The following is a 20,026-nucleotide window of genomic DNA, read 5'->3' as shown; positions in this document are numbered from 1 at the left end:
TCATTTTGAATATGAATACCAGCAATAAACTAAAATAATATTTGGAACAAGTTCTAACATAACACTTAAGTCAACTATCCAAGTACATCTAATCTGTTTTGGAAAATAGTCACAGTCATTAAAAAAAAAACATTTCTCAAACCATGCTTATCATAAACAAAAGAATTTTATTTTTTTTTATTACTTCAACTGTCCTTTTCACGGTGTAAAAGCTCAGCTCTTTGGGAGCTGAGCACAGGGGTGCTCTCGCACAACCTGCCTGGTCCTGACACCGTGTCAGAGTCTCACTGCCACGTGGTCCAGCTCTCCACTGAGACCCTTCCCTGACTGTAAGGTCTCAACACTTAGGGCCATAATTTACATTTCTACATTTTATTTTTCCTGGATGTATATCATTTATGTAATTTTAAAATCTCAACTAGGTGAGTAATTTTTCATGTGCAAGGACTGTATCTTCTATTTCTTAGGCATCAGTAATAGGAAAATGGAGAAGGCAAAGCTTTACAGAAAACAGATGAGTCAGTAAACCAGTTCTGCCTCTTACAAACTGGATGACCTTTAAAAATATCCATTGTGAATGTTGTAAGAATTCAGTAAGATAATACAGATAAAGCACATGGCACAAAGTAGACAACTCAACAAAGAATACTGCTATCACTGATTAAAATCATCTAAAACTGCTCCTGTCAACATTAAACATATTTCTTGCTAGTAAAATCTTCCCTCAAAATTATATGAAAACCTGTTTTTATTCTTTATCAGCAAGCTTTGGAAAGTCCTGATCCCATCTTCACGAATCCCAGGTGAAGTTGCCATATTTACTTGTTAAAACTGGTCTACTTATTGCCATTTCACATGGTTCAATCTGAAATTTATTTGTTCAGTTACCAGTTTAGTGAGCCCTGCCTGGGTCGCGGTTGCTACACATAATCAAAAGGTATTAAATGGGGGCTTTGAAATAACAAAGTGAAATTTAAAATTTCATTCTTACTGTAATGCTTTCACTATGCACAAACTTCTTCCAAAAAATAAAAAGTTAATACAATAAGATTGAAAAAATTTCCAAGTGAAACCCTACATAATCTCTTTGAATTATTTTCTAGACTATGAAAAACGTACATGAGAAAAAGGTGATCAGGTAGCAATCATCATACTGAGATAACATCCAAGCACGCAACTGAAAAACTCCAATACCGTTCAGGGGACGACTGACATTTCAAGAGCCAGCAACTGTTAAAATCAGGAATCTCACGAGCAGGATATTTAGGCTAAGACTCAAACACTTAAGACAAAATTATTTACCAGAGAATTTTTCAGGAAGAATTCTCAACAGCACCTATCTCACTAGTTCTCAAAACTGGTTCACGATAAGAGAGCTAAGACACAAACAAAAAACTGCCCTCACCGTAGAGACTAGGGCCCTAGTGGATAGTGTACTAAAGCTCCCCTGCTGTTCTAACATCCCTCCAGGGGAGAGAACCTCTGTTCTAAGGGCTTGTTCCCCATTCTCCTGCATTTTATAAATCAAGACTAAACTCTGAAGATAAGAATATGGCCAAAGTTCCAGAGGTTCTAGTCTAGCAGAGCTAGTATTATTCAGAATAACATAATTCAAATGGCAATCATACACATATTCATTCATGGTACAGTTCCATATATAGGTCTCTCTCATTGTAAAAAAAACATTACCCCACATTACCATGAAGACAACCTGTATACCAAAAACAAAAAACAAAACAAACAAAAACGATAAACCTTCCTCTCCTATTTAAAGTATTGCAGTAAGATTTATATATTAGAGGAATTATCAGCAATTTAATTTGTAGAAAAACGTGCAGTAGTATTTCACTAAGATCAAAGTAAGTTTTTTGTATCCTCACCTGAGGGTATTTTTTTAATTTGGTTTTCAGAGAGAAAAAGGGTAACATCAATGTGAGAGAGAAACATCAAGCAGCTGCCTCCTACCCGCACCCCAACTGAAAATTAAACCTGCAACCCAGGCCTGTACCCCAACTGGGGATCAAACCCGCAACCTTTCAGTGTACAGGACAACACTCCAACCAAACCACCTGGCCAGGGCAAAAGCAATTTTCAATTACCACTAATATTCCTTCCTGTTCAAAAAATAAAAATTGCCCTGGCCAGGTGGCTCAGTTCATTGGAGCATGGTCCCAAATACCAAGAGTTGGCGGGTTTGATTCCCTGACAGGGCACATACCTAGACTGCAGGTTTGACCCTCCCCCACCCCCATCAGGGCACGTACAAGAGGCAACTGACGGGTGTTTCTCTCTCATATCACTTCTCTCTCACATTGATGTTTTTCTCTCCCTCTTTCCCTTCCTCTCTAAAATCAATACACATATCCCTGGGTGAGGTTTAAAACAAATAATAAGCCTTGATGGGTGTGGCTTGGTTGGTGGGGCATCATCCAGGTCACCAGTTGAATTCCCAGTCAGGGCCAAAGCCTGGCTTGTGGGTTCTCTCTCCAGGCAGGGGACATATGAGAGGCAACCGATCAGTGTTTCTCTCTTCACACTGATGTTTCTCTCCCTTCTTTCCCCTCTCTAAAAATAAATAAATTAAGTCTTTTAAAAGTAATTAATAATAAAATTTAAAATTAAGTTGCTAAATTCTAAATAAAATACTAAAAGCTTCTTTTACATAAATTTAACCATTCAACTAAAAAAAGAAATCATACTAATAAAATTGTTATTTAATTTCACTTTTAACATTTAAAAGTAGTTCAATTAAGAATAGTCTTACTGTTCTAGAATCCGAGAATGGATTGTATTCATCAAGTCCTGGTGGGACATTTCTTGTCACCTGTGTAACTGATGGGTCCTGGAATAAAATTTTAAGGAGAAAAAAGATTACTTATCCTTTAAGATACAATTTTGATATTTACAAAGCATTTACTTTATCTGTACTTTTGGTCACTCGGCAAAGGAAACAAGACGAAAAAAAGATGATTATCAGATTTACTGAGTCCCATTCCAACAAAGTTGAAATTTAAACCCACATCCCTGGCATCCTCAAAGAAAACCAAATGAAAACTGGGTTAGATGCAAATCAGCTACTACCTATTATATAAAGACCGAAAGTAGACTGCCTCTTAACAGCTGTGGAGTTCATTGCACAAGAGCATCTTGGCAAATTTTGGGAAAACCCACCATCCTTTCCTTTGGGCTCCACAATGAGTTCATGTTCCCCCATTTTGTATTTTCAATCAGTTTCCCCTACTACAGATTTCAAGTACTACATTACAAACCAATGTCATGCATAGGGAACATCAAACATTCAAGATTAAGTACCTCTCACTTAGTTTTATTCTACTCCAATATTTTCACTGACTGTAATTGTTTTTCCCCACATGATCCTAGACTGTCTTCCCTTCCCAAATACAATGTATTACCACTCTCTCCCAGCTTTTCAAATCTTTTAATGTTAGACCTTCAAGTAAATATCTAAGTCACAAAATCCTAAATATTCTATTTCTCTTGACAGTGAATGTAAAACACAAACATAATGAACATCTCAACAAAATCAACAACATAATTAATGTGAAAAGCATTCACAAACTGTAATGTAGCCTCACTGGCCTCCTAGTCTCAAACTTTGGCATGCATCAAAATCCAATAAAACACAGGTTGCTGTACTCCATCCCAAGAGCTCCTGATTCAATAGGTCTGGGGTAACACCTAAATATCTATATTTCTAACATTGTTTTTCTCAGGTGATTGTGGCTGCTAGTCTGGGGACCATTACTCTCAATTATATGTACCTTCTCCTATCCATCTTCTGCAATGGTCAAAGTCACCTTTCAAAAATGCATGGCTAAAATAGTCCTTCCTCTCCTTCAACCCCTCTCCTCTCCCTCATCTATTTAAAAAATTTTAAGACTTCTGCCAAGATGGAAGTGTAGGTGAGAACACTTTGCGTCCTCGCACAACCAAATCTAAAAATAACAAAGTTTTAACAACAATAAACGCAACCAAACCACAGAAAATCAAATACGGAGTCTGAAACACCAAACCACTCAGCTAAACCGGTGAGCAGAGTGGGTCAGGCAAAAAAGATCCCCAGCCCAGGCGGTGCACACACAGCCAAGGGCCCAGATCCCAGGTGAGGGCTAGCTACAGCAGACCCAGGGAAGAGGCGCGGCTGGCTATCTGCAGTCAGTGGAGCATTTGCTGCGTGATAAACCAGTGAAGAGGTGAGCATTGAGACAGATCGCCCAGGACCCGGTGGGAGCGCCACTGCTCCCTCTCTGACCCCGCCCCCACATACAGCATCACAAACCAGCCACCTGGGTGACCCCACCCTGGTGAACACCAAAGGCACCTCTCCTCATAGGTAACAGGCACAAACAGACCAAACCATGGCTCAAGAACAACTCAGAGCCCCAGAGCCAATAAATTTAAGTGATGAAGAAATAGCCAAACTTTCAGATGCACAGTTCAAAACAATGGTGATCAGGATGCTCACAGAACTGGTTGATTTTAGTCACAAAGTAGATGAAGAAGTGAAGGCTTCACTAAGTGAAATGAAGCAAAATGCGCAGGGAAACAATAGTGATGAGAAGGAAACTGGTACTCAAATCAAGGGAGCAGATCAGAAGGAAGGAAAAAATGACCAAACAGAAAAGGATGAAGAAACAAGAATTCAACAAAATGAGGAGAGGCTTAGGAACCTCCAGGACATCTTTAAACGTTCCAACATCCGAACTATAGGGGTACCAGAAGGGGAAGAGGAACAGCCACCAGTGGAAAACTTATTTGAACAAATAATAAAGGAGAACTTCTCCAATCTGGCAAAGGAAATAGACTTCCAGGAAATCCAGGAAGCTCAGAGAGTCCCAAAGAAGTTGGACCCAAGAAGAAACACACCAAGGCACATCATCATTACATTGCCCAAGATTAAAATGAAGGAGAGAATTCTAGACACAGCAAGAGATAAGGAGACAGTCACCTACAAAGGAGTTCCCATCAGCGGATTTCTCAAAAGAGACCTTACAGGCAAGAAGGGGCTGGAAAGAAGTATTCCAAGTCATGAAAACCAAAGACCTACAACCAAGATTGCTCTATCCAGCAAAGCTTTCATTTAGAATGGAAGGCCAGATAAAGTGCTTCTCAGATAAGATCAAATTCAAGGAGTTCATCATCACCAAGCCCTTATTATATGAAATGCTAAAGGGACTCACCTAAGAAAAAGGAGATAAAAAACATGAACAGTAAAGGACAGCAAACTCACAGTTATTAAGAACCACACCTAAAACAAAAGCAAATTAAGAGGACAGCTAGATCAGGAGCGAACCATAGAAATGAAGATCACATGGAGGGTTAGCAACAGAGGAGTGGGAGAAGGGGTGAGAAAATACAGATTAGTAGCATAGACAATAGATAGAAAATAGGGGGGGGTAAGAATAGTAGGGGAAATATAGAATCTAAGGAACTTGAGACATGTGTTCATGAACTAAAGGGGGGAATGGTGGGGGAGGGGTGTGCAGGGTGGAGGGGAATGGAGGGAAGAAATAGAACAAATGTAATGGCATAATCAATAAAATAAAAAATATTAAAAAGAAAAAAATTTTAGGGGCTCTCCACTAACTATAAAATGCAAATTCCTCAAAATGAGACACAAGGCTCTGATCTACATATAAGCCAGCACCTGCCTTCCTTTCCGGCCTCATTAATGTTCTCATAACCACTCTCATGTTGCCATATCCTCCTGCCTTAACCAAATGAAACCAGCCACTGAAAAAGAAACCTCAAGCTTAGCAAAAAGGAAAAAGTAAGATAAATTAAGAGTACAGCACAGACAAAAATAAAGGCTTTAGGCTTGATCTACAATAATGGAAGGAGGGAATAAAGTCACTTTACTTCACAGGGTTCCCCTCACACATTTACTAAAAATGAGGAGCAGGAAGATTGTCAAGAGGGGATGTGCATCTCAGGAGAAAAATGTAAAAAACAAATAAATGTTTTAATAAAAAATGTTTTGATCCTCATATGAGAATATGTTTTTATTGATTTTAGACAAAGAGAAAAAGAGAAACATTGACTGGTTGCCTCCTGTAGGTGGCCCAATAGGGGGATCAAACCTGCAAACTAGGTTATGTGTCCTGACTGCAAAGTGAACCTGCAACCTTTCGATATATGGGACAACACTCCAACCAACTGAGCAACCTGGCCAATGCAATCAAATTCTTAGAGCTGGTATTACCACAACTTATTCAGAACTGGGTTTACAGTCAGTGAGTGGAGACTTAGCAGGACCGGATGATCCAGATGCAGTCTCAATGCCCAACCCTCCACAACCCACAAGACCAGATGACCTGCGAGTCCTCAGACACCATGTCTGGCATTATTTTCTCTAGCAGAAATATTCTTCTGAGCAAAGTCATCTTAGCAATTTCCTCCTCTTTCTTAAAAACTCAATCCAGCCCTGGCTGGTGTAGCTCAGTGGATTGAGCTCGGGCCTGGGAACCAAAGGATCACAGTTTAATTCCCAGCAAGGGATGCACGAGAGGCAACCATACATTGATATTTCTCTCCTTCTCTTCCCCTCTAAAAATAAATAAATAAAATCTTAAAAAAAAAAAAAAAAGTAAACCTTCTGGTTAAAAAAACTCAATCCAAAATCAACCTAATATGGTAGTCAATGATTTCTTAGTATCTTCCTGATCCCCAAGTCACTCCATCCCAGGCTCAGTGCTCCCACAGAGCTTGGTATTTATCTCCATTAACATTTATTTCACTGAGCAATAATTATCTTCATGCAAGTCTTTTTTCACAAATTAGACTGTGACTTATTTAAATACAAGAAATAGGTACATAGGTCCTTTTAACTTAATCATACGTAACTGGTAATACCGTCTTTTCACTGATTAAAGTTGACTGGGAGATCTAAAGATTAATTCTTCAAAATACAGAGTCCAGCAGAAGTAAGGCCTGCTTGAGTGTTGTTGGTAGAGTAATAATAGAGGTGCAATAACTTATTGTTTTAATTTGAACATTTCACCAAAAATAGCATATGGTGTGCTTGACTGTGATATGCATTATGTACAGAATTACGCACTTACGATTTTGTAATGAAAAAAGCATTATTTGTGCCAGACCCTGTATTAGAAGCATTAATAACCAAAAACACCTCAAGAATACCTCAAAAATACCTCAATATCAAAAAAGAAGATATGGTGATACTTCAAAAATGTAAGTGAAAAGATGTTTAAGCTCACTCATAAGAGAACCACCAGTCAAAAAAACTACACTGATGTAATCATTTTTCAACTACCAAATTAGCAAAAATTCATAAGTCTGATACACTTTGTTGACAAAGCTATAAGGAAAAAAGGATTCTCATAGATTACTAATAGGAACTGTTACAATCTGTATGAAGGGAACGTTGGCAATAGCTAGCAAAACCGCATCTGCATTTATAATTTACCCATAATTTCACTTCCAGAAATTTATTCCAAATATATACTGGCAATAAATGGAAGCAAACTAAATGTCTAGCAAGAGAAGATGGTTGAATAAACCACGGTGTCTTTACCTGATAAAATACAATGCTGCTGAGTATCACGTAGTTGTAAAACAATATAAGGAGACACATATACTACCGTGGGGTGCATGAAAAAGGTGCAGAAAATAACTGTAAATAGCACGTTACCTTTTATCCAAAAAGAAGATAAAAATAAATTTGTTTGTGTTTACTTATTTTTTAAAAGTAAAATTAAACCAAAAACTAATAAAAATAATTTTCTACTGGGTGCAGAAGAGAATACTGAGGACACAGCTTAGGCTTGGAAGCTAGACTCCTCTGAGTGTAACTTTAACTTTGAGTGTAACCCAACCACCAGGTTCCAGAGGCCCCATCCTCCTTATTCCTAGTGGCTCTGACCTTCCCAGGTCAGAGCAAAAGCCAGGGCAGACTGAGTCTCCTGGCTCTGAGGCAGGGAGTACAACCACTACATTCTTTGAAGCCTGAATGGCTCCTCTCCCTCAGGGAAGATCCATTAGGCCCATCATCCTGACTCCACCAGAAGCTCTTTCAGTGACTGAGCATAACAGGCAGGGCAGACAGAGGGGGATCTTGTCAGGGTGTGGTGGATATTTGCTGACCTGCTCCAGTGCCCAGCTGGTGCTAGTAAAATACAGATTTGGTGTGCAGCACTGTTCGTCCTGTGTGCAGCCAAGCCCAGGAAAGCAGCCACGAACTGTGGATTGCTTGTAGCTCCAAACAGATGGCTGAGAGCCAGACAGACACTGTCTGGCATTAGTATACAACAGTGTCCTTCCCAAGAGGCCCAGAACCAACACACTCAGTGACCAGCTTCAGACAACATCAGAGCAGGATTCGAAAGCTTCACAAACAACATACCCAAAGAGAGATCTCAGCCAGCCCAAACCCCAGCTGAGGTGAATTCCACCTCCTGTGGGCAGCACCTGCACAGCAGCTCCCATGCTATTGTGGTCAGGGTTGAGCCTCAGTCGGCCAGCATGAGCATGAATGGGCCAATAGAAATCAAGACTCAATGACATCAGGGGGGCCCACATAACCTGCACAGAGACATTCCTGGAGCACCCAGTACAAGCAATGAAGGAGACTGTGCCACTGGATCCCACAGGACATCTACTATATAAGGCCACCCCATGAAGACTAGGAGTCATAGCAGATCTAACTAATACATAGAAATAAACACAAAGAGGCTGCCAAAACAAGGAGACAAAGAAACAACTAGTGATATGGAAGGAGTAATCAAAAACTTCCCAACAAACAAAAGTCCTGGACTGCATGTACTCACAGGTAAATTTTACCTAACATTCAAGGAAGAACTAATATCTATCCTTCTTAAACTACACCAGAAAATTCAAGAGGAAGAAAGATTTCCAACTCAATTTATGAGGCCAGCATTATCCTAATTCCAAAACCAGAGAAACACACTATAAAGAAAATTATAGGCCAATATCCCTGATGGACATAGATACTAATACCCTCAATAAAATATTAGCAAACTGGATAGTACCAAACATTAAAAACATCACATACTGTGATGAAGAGGGATTTATTCTGGGAGTGCAAGGTGGGTATAATATCTGCAAATCAACAAATGTGACAGACCACGTAAATGAGATGAAGGATAAAAACCACATGATCATATTAATAGATGCACAATAAGCATTTGGTAAAATATAGCACTCATTTATGATTAAAACTCTCAGCAAAGTGGGAATTAAGGGAACATTCCTCAACATAATAATGGCTGTATATGACAAACCCACAGTTAACCTCATCTCAATGGGCAAAAAAAAAATACAAGTATTTCTCTTAAGATTGTGGACCAGAGAGGGATGTCCATTTAGCCACAGCAATCAGACAAGAAGTAATAAATGGCATTCAAATTGGAAACAAAGAAGTAAAACAGTCATTATTTGCAGATGGCATGGTACTGTACATAGAGAACCCTAAAGATTCCACCCAAGCACTACTAGAACAGATCAATGAACTTAGTAAAGTAGCAGGACATAAACTAAAAACCCCAAAATCAGTTGCATTTATATATACCAATAATGAACTATCAAAAAAGGCAACTAAGAAAACAATCCAATTTACAATTGCTTTAAAAAGAGATACTTAGGAATAAATTTAACCAGGGATGTAAAAGTCTTGTACTCAGAAAATTACAAGACACTGAAGAAAAAAATTGAAGAAGATACAAATAAGTGGAAACATATACCATGTTCATGGATAGGAAGAATTAACATCATCAGAATGTCCCTATTACCCAAAGCAATCTAAAGAGTCAACACAATTCCTAACGCAATACCAGTAGTGTATTTCACAGACCTAGAACAAATATTCCAAAAATGTATGTGGAACCACAAAAGGCTCCAAATAACATCAGCAATCTTGAGAAAGAAGAACAAAGTTGGAGGTATCACACTACCTGACACCAAACTACACTACAAGGCCATCATAATCAAAACAGCATGGTACTGGCATAAAAACAGACACACAACTCAATGTAACAATAGAGAGCCCAGACATAAACCCACACATCTTTATGGTCAATTAATATTTGACAAAGGAGGCAAAAACATATAGAGGGTAAAGAGAGTGTATTCACTAAATTGTGTTGGGAAAATTGAACGGATAATGTGCAAAAAGATGAAACTAAATCACTTTCTTACACCATACACAAGAATAAACTTCAACTGGATTAAAGACTTAAATGTTAGTCTTGAAACCATAAAAATCCTAGAAAAAAACATAGGCAATAAAATCTCAGATATTTCTTAGAGCAACATATTTTTTGATATATGACTTTGGGCAAGGGAAACAAAAGAAAAAAATAAATGGGACTATATCAAACTAAAAAGTTTTTGTACACAACAGGAAACCATCAACTAAGTGAATAAAAACAACCCACCGAATTCACCAGCAATACATCTGATAAGGGGTTAATATCCAAAATTTATATAGAACTTATAAAACTGAACACCAAAAAACAAACAATCCAATTAAAAAATGGGTAAAGAACCTAAATAGACACTTCTCCAAAGAGGACATCCAGAGGGCCAAAAGACATATGAAAAGATGCTCAACATCGCTAAACATGAAAGAAATGCAAAATAAAACCATAATGAGTTGTGATCTCATGTGCTAACAAGGATGTGGAAAGGGGAACCCTACTGCTTCTTGATGGGAATGCAGATTGGCATGGTCATGGTGAAAAACAGTATGGAGCCTCCTCAAAAAATTTAAAATGAAACTCCCTTTTGATCCAGTGACTTCATTTCTGAGGATATATTTGAATAAACCAGAAACACTTATTTGAAAGAATATATGCACCTTTGTGTTCATTGCAGCATTATTTACAATAGCTACGATTTGGAAGCAGCCCAAGTGTCCATCAGTAGATGAGTGGTTAAAAAAGCTGTGGAAAATTTACACAGTGGAATACTATTCAGCTATAAAAAAGGAAGAAAGTCTTACCTTTTTCAACAGCATAGATGGGCATGGAAGTATTATGCTAAGTGAAATCAATCAGTCATAGAAAGACACAATACATATGATTTCACTTACATTGGAACCTAATGAACAAAATAAACCAACAAAATGGAGATGGATTCAATACAGAGATCAGACTGACAATTGTCAGAAGAGAGGGACTGGGGGAGGGGTGAAAAGACTGAAGGGATTAATCAGAAAAAAAAAAAAGAAAGACTCAGGGACAGAGACAACAGTATGGTGATTGCCAGGGGGAACTGGCAGGGGGCCGAGGAGGGGGGTGGCAAGGTAAAGGGGGGATAAATGGTGATGGAAGGAGACTTGACTTGGGGTGGTGAACACAATAGAATATACAGATGAGTACTGTAGAACTGTATACCTGAAACCTATAATTTTATTAACCAATGTTACCCCCCAAAATTCAATAAATAAAGTAAATAAATTTTAAAAAAGGAATAAAAGTAAAGATAAACCAAAAACTAATAAAAATTATTACCTATAGGGGGAGGAAGAAAACAGTGAGGACACAGCATAGATTTGGAAGCTACACTTGTTTGAGTATAACTTGTTTTATAGTTTTTTACTTTGGAACCATGAAAATGTTTTCCGTAATTATAGAAGAAGATTAATTCAAAAAGAAAAAAGGGAGGAGACAAAATGTGGGGTCAGAAAGATGAATCCAGCCTCAAGAGTACATTGAGTCCAATGAATCCCGACTCTCATTTTACTAATACACATATCCAATTATCAAGCATCCTAAAATTCAGATGAAATTATTTCTCTTTTTAATCCTCCAGAACTCAGTTCTAGATTAAGCCCAAATGAAATCATTCTTCTAACTTTCTACTTTTGACTACAATAACTACAACCCACTTTCCTTCTAGATTCTAGAAAAGTTTAATTCAGGCTAAAAGTTAAAAAAAAAATCGTTGCCTCAAATGAAGTAAGTTCACTTCTAGTTGATCAGAATTTCTCCTAATGTAGTATTATGTGACAAAGCAGTAGAGTATGTACAAGACACAACAAAAATGATTTAGGAATTAAAACATAAATAACCTGCCCTGGCCAGGTTACTCAGTTGGTTAGAGAGTTGCCCCGATACATGCCGAGGTTGCAGGTTTGATCTCCAGTCAGGACACACACAAGAATCAACCAATGAATGCATAAATAAGACAAAGAACAAATCAGTGCCTGCCTGTCTATCTCCCTCCCCCTCCCCCCACCTCCATTGCTCCCTCCCTCTCCAAAAAAAAGAGAAAATTTAATAAAACGTAACTAACCTTTCAAATGGATTTTAATTAAGTATAAATAATGTTGAATAAGCTATAGCCTCTAAACTGAGAGAAAACAACAAAGCTGCATGTTTAAGTAACAATGATCTTCTAATGCCAATTAAGTAATCAGCACTTACTTATATTATTTCCAATCTTTGATATAGCTCTCCTGGTGAAGGGTATTGTCTCATTTTTTTTTTTTTTTGAGAAAGAAGCTATGACCTTAAGAAGGTCAAAAAAGTTCCTCAAGGTCAATTGCTTTATGTCCGAGACAAAATATGAAGTCATGACTTTCCAATGTCTATATATACTGTTTCCATCAGATATACTAAAAATAGAATTTACCACAATCACAACTTTATCAAGAAAAGACGGTGGTTGAGCTGATTGTTTATCAGTGATCCCAAAACTCTGACAGGAAAATTTGTGCTTCCTCTTCCACACAATCAAAACGAAACTGTTTTAACTGATAACTTGGACGATTCTAAGGCAGTGGTTCTCCAACTCAGTAGGCAGTGGAAACACCTGTTAACACCCAATGCTGAGCCCTACTCTCAACATACTTGAATGTCTGAGATTGAGCCTGAGACTTTGCACTCCTAACAAGGAAAACATTCTGAGGTGGTCTGATTGCACTGACTCAGAGGAATATACTAGGCTTCTGTATTTTGTTAACATTCATGAAGCAAGTAAAGACATTCTTTAGAGTTTAAATATCCTGCTTGGATCTGACTATGTAAAAACATTAAAGTTCTACCTTAATATTTCAATGGGATTAATTCAGTTAATCCAAGGCTATTCTGCAGACCCTCTAATAAAACAGGGGAAATTTGATAGATGATCTCCCTGGTCAGTTGCAGCTCTGAAATGTTATGCTATAGATTGTCAGTCTTTATTGTTTGGAAAGCTGACTGCCCCTATTCAAATCCCTGTTCCACTATTGGAAAACTGTAAACTGAACAAGGCACTTCATATTTCTATGTGACTCAGTTTCTCCATCAGCAAAATGTATTATATTGCTCATATGCTACTACATGTAAAATGCTTAATACAGTCCCTGCACATGGAAAATGGCAATACCTGACACTGTTTACATCATTACCGCAAATACCAAGCTAAGGATAAAACAAAAAAGCTCCCCATTTATGATTAACTAAAGTATCAAGAAAGTATAGCACATCTCATGTAATGAATAGGCCACAAAACACCCACAGTCACTTTCCAAGGAAAGCAAGCAGGAGCAGTTGTTTGCCCAATCTTTGTGTCATGTGACCCTCTTACCTTAACCAAATGGTAAAGAATGAGGAACTGGCATCTGTGTCAAGGACAGCCATTTTTAGATGGACATAAGACAGTCTGGCAGAACCTAACAGAAGAAGCAACTCTATGTTGGATAGTGACTAACCAATCCAACTAAATCCCATTTTTTTGAAGTGCTTAAATATGAGACGAAGATTTAGTAGCAGCAGCAGAACATGACACTAGTCACAGTAGAAAGGCAAATAGATGCTAAGTCAAAAGAAAGTGATCAAAAGAAAGAGCAGTAGATATAGCACCTGAGAGGAATGGCAATTACTGGAGTTGCCAATGAGTCACCAAAGCAAAAGCAGGGCACACAGAGTTACTGCTATTCTAGTTAGGAATGACTGGTGTTACAGGAGTTTTCACCTTGTCCTCTGGATCCTCAGAAGGGCCTCAGAGTGGAGCAAAAAGGAGGAAGCAGTGTGAGCAGGGAAGAAGTGAGAAAAGAGGGTGACAGAGACCAGCCCTCTAACCTTCACTGAATCAGTGCAGCCCAAGTTACTGAATTTTTCGGACTGTAAGACACACCAGAACGTAAGACACTGATTTAGAAAAGGAAAATAGGAAAAAAATTTTTGAAGCAAAAAATGTGGTAAAATATTTAATAACATAAATAACATAGGCCACCGCACCCCCCACCCCCCAGCGAGCCAGGTAAGCTACATTCGGACAATAAGATGCACTCCCCTTTCCTCCCAAATTTGGGGGTGCATCTTATAGTCCGAAAACAATTTACAGTGATTTCACAAGAAAATGGCTTCTACTACTTGCTAGAAGGGTGTTGAGGGGCAAACAGGTGTGGACTGAGGAGACAGCTTGTTAGCTCCCAGAGGCAGTTCAGTGGGGCTGCAGAGACTGACTGCTGGGCTTCCTTCCCTCCCAACAAGATAAACCTCCATCCCCTAACCAGGTAACCTGAGCACATACACCTTCATGCCGGAAAACCAGAAGAGGTGAAACCAATATTCGTTATCACTTTGTATTCTATTAAAACTCTATGTAAAGATCTTGCAGCTGTTAACTATAGTTGAATAAAATCTGCTGTGAAAGATTTTAGTGAGTATGAACAATGACTGCTCCCTACTGTGCATACTGATCCCAAAAGTGCTGTTGGGTCACTATTTAACTCATTTCACCTCCTTTCTCTTCCCCTTCAAAAAATGAGGGCGGACCATATAAACATAACTCTAGTCTTTAATTTATCCTTTCGTTTCTTAGTCCAAAAGTTTAAGCCAACTTGGTAAAACCTAGCTGAGAGGTAGTGTGGGAGACTCTCTCCATAACTAAACTTCACTTTTTCCCATATTTTCTCAGGAGCAGTTATCCTTTTCTCTAGGTGCAACTGCATTCTCTCAGCAGCATGCCTCACACCCACACTGCAGGTCTCAGTCATCTTTAAAACACACACAAGAAAAACAAAAACATTCCTTCGACCATACATCATCCTCAGGCTACTATCAGCCTCAGCCCTCAGCTTTCTTTCCATCTCCTTCACTACCTGCCCCAGATCAAGCTGCTAGCATTTCTCATATGTAAATTCCAATAGCCGCCTTACTTCTGACCAACTCCCCCATCTATTAGAAACCAGAATGAGTTTTGAAAAATATTGACCTGCTCGTGTCATACCTACAGATTTGATTAATGTGAGAACAAATGTATATTAAGCTTGGTTTATGCTCTCAACAATCAAAGAGCACATTTTAGGTCCTTTAAATTTTATAAAACCTTGGGACTGAACAATGAATAACTAGAGATATCACTTATGGGACAGGAATTGCAAAGATGGGTAAATTCTAACCATCTACATAACTGACTGCTAAAGAAGACAACAAATTTTAAGCCTGCTAATAACATTCTATTATCAACTTAACAGTGCAAAAGCCATCTAGTGTTGTGATATTTCCACTGGACTCAGCTGATCGAGGCATTACAATTTTTCCAAGACTGGCTTTTACTATAATTTCACTTTTATCCATTTGGGCAAATTCCGTTGTTACCAAAAAATAAAATTACAAACTCAGACAAAGCTAAATTTCCTCTAAGTTTTTTAAAATTACAAAAGATGACAAGAGTACAGAAGCTTCCCACTGTTTTTATGTAACACAGGAGCAGATGTGAGGTAATACCTCGCTGTGGTTTTAATTTGCAGCTCTCTGATGATTAGTGACATTGAGCATGTTTTGTATGCCTATGGGCCCTCCTTATGTCTTTTACCAGTAGACTGTCTGGAAAGCCATGGAGTCTCTCCCATTGCCCAAGATGGCAGCAGATGGCAGCAGAGGGAGGTTCCTACACCGAGTGTGAGGAAAGCTAGAAATATCAACGGATAGGACCCAAGCACGAAAAGCTACAAAGATAACTGGACAGGAAAAAGCCTTTTCCCCACTCTTTCCAGTACCAGATTGGCGGTAGGGGAAGGCCAGCACGTACAACACAGAAATTAAAATGTCACAAGGGGAGGTGCTTTCCCTTTGTCAGTCTAGCCTGGAGAAAGAACGGATTGGTTGGAAGGTAGACCCACCTGAGGCCCGTGAAAGTTTAAGAAATTGATTGGTCATTTTGAGAAAACACCTGGTCTGTCCCAGGTCCAAAGTAATATATATAATCCCAGGGGAACAAAGAAGTTGCTTTCTCACACTCCCTTGCTTGCCTGTGATCTGAACTCATGCAGTGCAATCACCTGTTATCACCATGGGCCACGGGGCCTTAGTAGCCACATGGTCCATGACTTCCAGGAGGGAGTCTCTTTCTCTCTTGCGCTCTTGGTGATGCAACTGATCATTTCATTCACACACTCTCCCAGAAGCACATGACCTTGCAGCTCTAGCAGCCACATGGCCCATGGACATGCAGCTCCACATGGGAGTCTAAAATAAACAGCCAGGAAAAAAATAAACTACCTGGATGGGGATTATGACCTCTTAGCAGTTGCCTGCTGGCTCTAAAGGACTGTACTTTAAATTGGAGCAGGAACTCTGCACACTGACTTTTGTCTTGGTCTTACTGAGGCTATGGACTTTGAGACAGGTGTCTGCCATTCTCCCAGATCATGCAACAGCTGAATAAAGCCTCTTTTGTACCAGCATCCATCTCACAAGTTTGGCTTTTGTGGCAGGAGGCTGCCAACCCTCCATTTTTTTGGTCAGCTACACATCCTCTTTGGAGAAGTGTCTATTCAGGTCCTCTGCCCATTTTTTAATTGGACTTTTTTGTGTGTGTTGAGTTTTATAAGTTCTTTATAAATTTGGGATATTAACCCCTTATCAGATATATCATTAGCAAGTATTTTCTCCCAGTGGGTTGAATTTTCATTTTGTTGATGGTTTCCTTTATTATGCAAAAACTTTTTAGTTTTATGTAATCTCATTGGTTTATTTTTTCTTGCTTCCCTTGCCTGAGGAGATATATCAGAAAAAGTATTGCTCCAAGAAATGTCTGAGACTTTACTGCCTATGTTTTCTTCTAGGATTTTTATGGTTTCAAGACTAACATTTAAGTCTTTAATCCAGTTGAAGTTTATTCTTGTGTATGGTGTAAGAAAGTGATTTAGTTTCATCTTTTTGCACATTATCCGTTCAATTTTCCCAACACAATTTAGTGAATACACTCTCTTTACCCTCTATATGTTTTTGCCTCCTTTGTCAAATATTAATTGACCATAAAGATGTGTGGGTTTATGTCTGGGCTCTCTATTGTTACATTGAGTTGTGTGTCTGTTTTTATGCCAGTACCATGCTGTTCTGATTATGATGGCCTTGTAGTGTAGTTTGGTGTCAGGTAGTGTGATACCTCCAACTTTGTTCTTCTTTCTCAAGATTGCTGATGTTATTTGGAGCCTTTTGTGGTTCCACATACATTTTTGGAATATTTGTTCTAGGTCTGTGAAATACACTACTGGTATTGCGTTAGGAATTGTGTTGACTCTTTAGATTGCTTTGGGTAATAGGGACATTCTGATGATGTTAATTCTTCCTATCCATGAACATGGTATATGTTTCCACTTATTTGTATCTTCTTCAATTTTTTTCTTCAGTGTCTTGTAATTTTCTGAGTACAAGACTTTTACATCCCTGGTTAAATTTATTCCTAAGTATCTCTTTTTAAAGCAATTGTAAATTGGATTGTTTTCTTAGTTGCCTTTTTTGATAGTTCATTATTGGTATATATAAATGCAACTGATTTTGGGGTTTTTAGTTTATGTCCTGCTACTTTACTAAGTTCATTGATCTGTTCTAGTAGTGCTTGGGTGGAATCTTTAGGGTTTTCTATATACAGAATCAAGTCATCTGCTCCTTTATTACATTAAATACTAAAATATCAGAAAAATGACAACTGTGCCAAGTAAGGACACATGAACAAATTTTAAAAGGTCTTAGTAATTTGGTCATATTATAGGCACTTAACTTTTCAATGTAGTTTTTTCCACCTGAGGGCAAAGGTATAGTTCATAGAAGACTTTCTTATTAAATGAATTCTGGATAAATAAGTAATCTACTCTTGATAACCTGGTAGTAAAGCATCCCAGGCCAGTACTTAAAATCATGGCACCAATAAATCCAAGCATTCTCTACAGCAACACATTCCATGAAGGGAAATGTTCAGAATTCCAGTTATGAGACCAGGAATTCATCTTCTGCTAGCTTCCCATGACTCTGAAGAGTAATCATAACTTCAGAAACTATTACACTCAAATATAACCAAAAAACCCCACTACACGTCCTCTTCAAAAATCACCAATACTAAAAAACAACCAAGTACACAACTTTCCAAAATTTAAACAAAACTTACATCACAAGGTGATTTGTCCTAAAAATAAAATGAGCTTTCATTATTACCCTAAGTCAAGTTGTGACATATAATAGCTTCTAAAAGCCCTAAGCTTTGTAAGACAACCAGTAATTTGTATGTTTTGTTTTTGTTACTATCTCTGTTAATACCCAAAAGTTTAAAAGTTAATAAAAATTAGAGTCTGCCTTAGAAAATATAGGCCATTTAGGGATGAAATAAATGAGTAGAAAAAACAATCACATGTTGCAACCAAAAATAATCTTGCACCATATTTCCTTCATTTATTATTTTAAGAGCTTCCCATCTTTGTTTTGGGTCAAGGGGAAAAAAAACTCCTAAAACTATGAGAAATGCAAAAACAACAACAAACTTAATACATAAACCTAATGTCACCTAGCTAGGAGGCAGAGAACCAAACTTAGTTGGTCTGGTTCCAGAGTCACCCTTCTAGCTATTCCCCTCTATTAGTGGAAGACAAATGTCTGCAAACATTATCGACTCCTTCCTCTATTCCCCCTAACACCAGTCTAAGAACACACAAAATGTTTGTCTTTACCATATATACCTGATAGAACATTTTCCCATGAACTCAACTCTACCTGGTGGTTAAGTTCCCCTAAAATTCAAAATAGATATTCTCATAAAAAGTTATTTTAACCAAATAGAATAAGCATGTAAAACACTTTTTAGTTTTGGGAATATATTAATTTTTATAATATTTATTATAATATTTATAATATGCCACTCACTTGCAAGAAAATCACTAAAATGTATGACTGAGATGCCAAAAATTAGGACTAGGCCATACATAAAACCACAAGACTGAATAAATCAACCTAACACAAGCACCAACAGCTCTAGGAGACTTGCTCAATGCTAGTAAAATTATACTAGTACACCAGCCCCTGGCCATGACTGGTGATACTCTTGATGCTCTTTTCCCATTACCTATCACTTTTGTTTCTCACCATATATTCCAAATCACCATAGGAAGAGTCTAACCACCATTAGAGGATTCAAAAAGGTAAAAGGACTGCCAACAGCATGTGTAAACTCAGCCACCATTTATTTCTCTTAGAGGAAGCGGAAACTGCCAGTATTTGTTGTATGCACAATGCGTCTACAACATGCACTGTTCTGACTGTGTTTGAGAAGCAAAAATCTTTAATAGCTACATATATTAAGTCTCTTGCATTCAAATGCCAAATTTATTTTCTTATTTAGTTAAATCAATCAAGTTAAAATTATCAGTGTACAACTACTATAAATTCCTTCTTTCTAGTTTGATCCCACTGATACTCAATGTTTAATCAACCTTACTTCATTCCACAAACAAAATTTACTCAAAATTAATCATAAACCTAACTGTAAGAGCTAAAACTATATAACTCTTAGAAGAAAACATAGGATTAAATTTTTATTACCTCAGATTCAGCAAAGAATTATTCAACAAAATATCAAAATACAGGCCACAAAATACAGATAATTTGGATTTAATCCAAATTAAAACTATTGCACTTCAAAGGACATTAAGAAGAAAGTAAAAAGACAATCAACAAGTGGAAGAAATTATCTGTAAATCAAATACCTGGATAAAAAGCCTGTACCTTGAATACATAAAAATCTCTTACAACTCATTAAAAAAGAC

General features: G+C 37.9%; 1 protein-coding gene across 1 annotated transcript in view; it reads right to left on the bottom strand.

Moving 5' to 3' along the window:
- Positions 1–20,026, bottom strand: part of SCAMP1 (secretory carrier membrane protein 1) — a 106,626-nt gene that overhangs the window by 69,354 nt on the left and 17,246 nt on the right. The window contains exon 2 of the mRNA XM_037143701.2: positions 2,765–2,842. Coding sequence (XP_036999596.1) covers positions 2,765–2,842 — 78 coding nt within the window. The remainder of the gene's footprint in view (positions 1–2,764; positions 2,843–20,026) is intronic.

Source organism: Artibeus jamaicensis, unplaced genomic scaffold (assembly GCF_021234435.1).
Source record: "Artibeus jamaicensis isolate MK-2021 breed Jamaican fruit bat unplaced genomic scaffold, CSHL_Jam_final contig_373, whole genome shotgun sequence".
Classification (NCBI taxonomy): Eukaryota; Metazoa; Chordata; class Mammalia; order Chiroptera; family Phyllostomidae; genus Artibeus; species Artibeus jamaicensis.
This window is presented reverse-complemented; position numbering and strand designations above follow the sequence as displayed.